Here is a 5,165-nt window from a genome sequence, read left to right on the forward strand (position 1 = left end):
GGGAAAGAGAAAGACCATATATCTGTTTACTTAAATAGAAAGCAATATTCTATGCTTGGAACTTGGAAGTTGTGAAATTGGTTTGCAACAGTCATTTGCATATATTAATAATCGTAATATGTTTTTAGTCACAAAGGAAGACTCGATGCGAGTACCCATACAATTATGAGTTCTTCATTAAACATTTTCAATAGAGGATTCAGTCTAACAGTAAACATGGATTTTGGCAAAAGGTGTAAGTTCTGATTTCTGAATAAATCAAAAGCTATTGAAGTTCATGGCCTAAAAGAACACAAATCCAAATAACTCAAATATAAAGCAATGGGTGGTATCTGTATTTCTCAAGAAGAAAAGAATTCTTAAAAGACGACGAAGTTGGGCATAGAAAAATCTTTGAAAACCAACTTATATATTTTGGATGCAAAACCGAAACTAATCATAGTAGGTGCGGTAGATTTAGGAAGATCGTATCTTGCCTGTTTCCCTGAGAACAAGGTTGATGGAGAACCGCAGCAACGGGAAGATGATCAGGCAAGGACACACCAGCTGCATCTGCAAAATTTGATGAAAACTTCGACTTTAGACATCAAAATTACGGAATTAACACAAGTGTCATTAATATGTGTGTGTATGTGCAGGGAAGAAAAATGGTATCTTTACCTTATATGTACTTGAATCAACCAGAAGGATAAAATATTAAAATATATAGTTTATTTGCTATATAATAATACTAGTGACCACTTCACAGATTAGTTATCAAGCAGCTACAAGTAAAGATATATGGTACCAGCTATGATATTTGCAGGAACATAATATGGAAGCCGAGTAATTTTTCTGTCTTCAGCATCGTACTTTAACACAGATACATCCCCATGCTCGCTTCCAATATACCTGAATGTAATGAGAGTGTGAAAATGCTTCAAGTCATTTATCAGGATTCATTGGTCGTTTCTATTGTCAAATTCCAAATAGGTTATAGTCCAATAAACAGCTATGCAAGTATTATACATGTAGCTTGTGCCATAAACGACAGAGAAGGCAGTTATATTGCATCCCCACTGCAAAGTTGAAGCTATTACCCTGTTTTCCAAATCCCAAACCTGCCAATGTGATTAACCTACTAAAGTGATCAGCATTGTTAGTGAAGAATCTCTTTTAAGTGGGGAAGGAGAGTATAAAAGAGAAAGCGAAGAAGGATTAAGATAACAAGGAACCATGTATGGATAATAATGGCGTTCATATTGAGCACTAGATACCTGAATTTCATTATCTCTTGAGACACAGGCTAGAAAACCATGATTTTGTAAGAACTGCAAAAATATACAGAAGAAATCAATAAATGAATTTCAAGAAAAACCAAGTAAAATACAGAAACTAGCTTTCTCAGAATATAATCTCATTTCAGCATAAAGCGTATTTTAGAGTTCCAAAACTTCCAATGTGAGGGAAAGAAAACAGCAACATATACAAACTAATAATTATATTAAAATAAAACTCGTACAAACCTCTAGATATTTAAAGGGTAATTGCTTAGGAGATACAAGAAGCCCTTCAATATTATCACCACCAATTATTTTTATTCTACCATCCCTGCAAATTTCAATAAAAAATAATAAATTCGGGTTACTATAAAATTCTCTCCCTCCCCATATTACCTTGATTGAGACGTGCTCTATTCAGGTAAAAATTGGATCTTTCTTTTACAGATAATTGTAATATGTAATAATATTCTAAAAATTCAGATAGAAATAAAAATACTAACAAAGCTGCCATAATTCAATTCCTATATGTTGACTTACAGAGTTCCTACTGCAATCAGCTGTTGGATTGCGTCGAACGCGAGAATGGACGCCGTAGATGGAATCCCATAGTGAAGAGCAATTCGCGGATTAAAATCCGCTGGTGTTAAACTTCTCTCGGGCACATTGTTCTGTCCAACGAACTTTATTTCGAAATGAAATTCAGTAAACTACTAAAGACACGAGCAATTACGTATATCTATACAAATTCTGCTCCGATTTCATAGCGAGTTCATCGTAGATACGAAGAATCAACGGAGAAGATATTTCAGATGTTGATAAACAGAGATAATCAAAAGCGATCGCTTACCTGAGGAGGAGAATTTTCCTGTTGTTGTTTGGATTTCTGGAAAATTTTGGCGAACATTGAGCTGTTGATTGGTCTCTCTGATCTTCTGATGCCGCGAAATTGAAAAATTGTGTTTTTTTTTTTTTTTTCGTATCGCGTTTCGGTTTTTCTTCTTGGCGTTTCGGGTCGGGGGATGGCAAGGACGACGATGGTGATGTTTCGTAGGAGAGAATTCTAATGGGGAATTGAGCAATTCGTGATTGGACGGTGATGGGAAGGTTTTGGGGTTGCGGTTGGGGTGGTTTGTGACCGTTGATGTGGCGGGGAGGTTGCTTGATGAAGCGGCAACGTCAACATAAAGAAAGGGACCCACAAAGGGAAACTGTAACCGTTAGGGCATGTTTACTTATCAGGAGTAGAAAATGAGAATTGAGATTCAGAATCAACTCTTAGTATGTTTACCTACACATAATTAGAATGAACATGAATCAGAGTGGGCAGGATTCGAAGTGAGTAGGATTAGGAGTGAGGAATCGGAGTCAGAATAAGCTGTTTACTTAGTGATAGGATTCGGAATCAGAGTCATTCTAAATCTCATTCATACGTTTACTTACACTCAGAATCGGAATAAAAAAGTATAAAAGTACTAATATACCCTTTAAATCAATTTGATATTTTCAATTTAAAAAATATATTGTGTACTTATTATATTAAAATTAATCATAATTAAAATATTTAGTGTAATAATTGGGTACTAAAATAATAAATATAAATTTTACAACTATTTAAAATATAAAAATAAAATTTAAATAAATTTAAATAAATTTAAATAAAATAAATAAAAATAAAAAATAGTGTTAAAAAATAAAAAAATATTATTAATTTATTAAAAAATAAAGTACATATTTATTATATTAAAGTTAACAATAATTATGCTAATATTATAATATTAGGCAAATAAAATAATAAATATATGTTGCATTTATTATTTTTTAAATTTTATTTTTAATTGTGTATTTATAAATAAAATAATGGTATGATAGTAAATTAATATTAATATCAGGAATGAGAGTCTCAATCCCAAGGGGGGGCATAGGAGTGCCAATACCATACCTCAATCCCAAATTTGAGTGGGGCTCACCAATCTCACTCCCATTCCAGGATAAAAAAGAGCAAGTAAACATGAGATTGACTCTCATTTCCCACTCCCATTCTTCAATCCTGGTATTAAACATGCCATCTATGTTTACTTATCCATTTATATCCTGGAATGAGAGTGAGAATGTGTGGGCCCCACACCAATTTGGGATTAAGGAATGGGATTGGCACTCCCTCCACCCCCCACCGGATTGCCACTCCTAATCCTGATATTAAATACAAAATTACGAATTTACCCTTAATTTTTCTCCTTTATTTAACTCTCTAGGGTTTATTTCTCCCTTTGTCTCTCAGCCATTTACCATCCCCTCTTCCCCTCTTCTGCCGCGATTCTTCAATTTGCAAGTAAGCCATAAATCATCCTCTATTTTTGTTTTCGTTTTGCTTTTTTGTTGTTGTTGTTGTTGTTGTTGTTGAAGACGTAGTTTTGCTGTTCCTTTCCACGTTGATAATGCTTCTAGCTTTTCAGTTTTTTTTCCTTCTAGAGTACTAGAATAACAAAACTACGTACTAGCTTTTCATCCTCTATTTTTGTCTTCTAGCTTTTTTTCCTTCTAGAGTACTAGAATAGCAAAAACTAGAGTACTAGAACACGTAGTAATGCTTCTAGTTTTTTTATCCCTCTTTATTTCTTTAAACTCTTATATCTGTTTTATTTTAAGAATTTCTACTATAAGATTAGAAAACTGAAACTATCAATAATTTATATCCCTCTTTATTTCTCGTGATTCTAGCACTCTAGTTTTTTTTTCCTTTTTTTCTTATAATTTGATTCTTGTGTTATGCCTATTGTTGTTCATTTTTATAATATACAATGTGATACTAAATCTAATTTTATATGTTGATAATATAGAGTAATCATGTCTAGACTTTTAGTACGAGAGAAGATAGTAGTTGTAGTGATAAAAGAGATAGTTATGATGTTACAAATGATTATGGTTGTGTGTGCTGCTATGTGTACCTTTGTTTCTATTTATTATGAATGAAGGATACGAAGTCCAAAGATGGTTGTAAGGGTATATAAACAATTAGGTCACTTGTATGATTTGGTTTACGAAAGTGATATCAAGTGTGTGGCACAATTAAGAATGGATAAAGAAACATTTAGAAGATTATGCAAGCTTCTATGTGAGAAAAGAGATTTGACAAGCACAAGAAATGTATCTGTTGAGGAGATGCTTGCAATGTTTTTGCACATCCTAGCTCATCATGTTAAGAACAGGGTGATTAGTTTCAATTTTAAGAGATCCAGAAGAACGATTAGTAAATGTTTCCACGAGTGTTTAAAAGCAATTATTCGGTGTCAAAAAGAATTTTGGAAAAACCCAGAACCAGTTTTGGAGAACTCAACTGACCCTAAATGGAAGTGGTTTAAGGTATGTGTTCTCTTTTTTTTTTTTTTTTTTGAAAAAATTTGTTTTTAAATTATATTTGTGTTCTTAAAATTTTATGCTTCTTTTTCATAATAATGTAGAATTGTTTGGGAGCATTGGATGGAACGTATGTAAGAGTTCGTGTGCTAGAGGCAGAAAAATCAAGATATAAAACAAGGAAAAATGAGATTGCTACTAATGTCTTAGGAGTTTGTTCACAAGACATGCAATTTATATATGTCCTACCGGGATGGGAAGGTTCAATGCACGATATGCGTGTGTTAAGGGACATAGTGACTAGAAGAAATGGTTTAAAGGTTCCTAACGGTAATTTTATACAACAACACTAAAATTTTTTTAATGACATTATATTGTTTGTATATTATCTATTTGCTCATTGTTTAATATTGTTACTTTTTATAGTGGTTGATAGGTTATTACTACTTGGTAGATGCTGGCTATAGTAATGGGACCGGTTTTCTTGTATCAAGAAATGTTGAAAATTGATGGCTTAGATGATGATCAAGTTCATGATGCCACCAATAT

General features: G+C 32.8%; 1 protein-coding gene across 5 annotated transcripts in view; it reads right to left on the bottom strand.

The window, feature by feature from the left end:
* The window catches only part of LOC21391078, a 7,714-nt gene extending 5,389 nt beyond the window's left edge, over positions 1–2,325 (bottom strand). For 3 of the 5 annotated variants that reach the window (XM_024168919.1, XM_024168917.1, XM_024168916.1), the window contains exons 1-7: positions 2,110–2,325; positions 1,800–1,942; positions 1,506–1,590; positions 1,257–1,310; positions 1,009–1,100; positions 788–891; positions 477–552 (exon numbers count right to left, since the gene is read on the bottom strand). In XM_024168919.1, coding sequence (XP_024024687.1) covers positions 477–552; positions 788–891; positions 1,009–1,100; positions 1,257–1,310; positions 1,506–1,590; positions 1,800–1,942; positions 2,110–2,166 — 611 coding nt within the window. In that variant the 5' untranslated portion in view covers positions 2,167–2,325. Of the gene's footprint in view, positions 1–476; positions 553–787; positions 892–1,008; positions 1,118–1,256; positions 1,311–1,505; positions 1,591–1,799; positions 1,943–2,109 lie in introns of those variants that run through there. The other 2 variants (XM_024168918.1, XM_024168920.1) reach the window with 2 other exon arrangements.
* Between the last annotated feature and the right edge of the window lie 2,840 nt (positions 2,326–5,165).

This window comes from Morus notabilis, unplaced genomic scaffold, assembly GCF_000414095.1.
Source record: "Morus notabilis unplaced genomic scaffold, ASM41409v2 Scaffold997, whole genome shotgun sequence".
Taxonomy (NCBI): domain Eukaryota; kingdom Viridiplantae; phylum Streptophyta; class Magnoliopsida; order Rosales; family Moraceae; genus Morus; species Morus notabilis.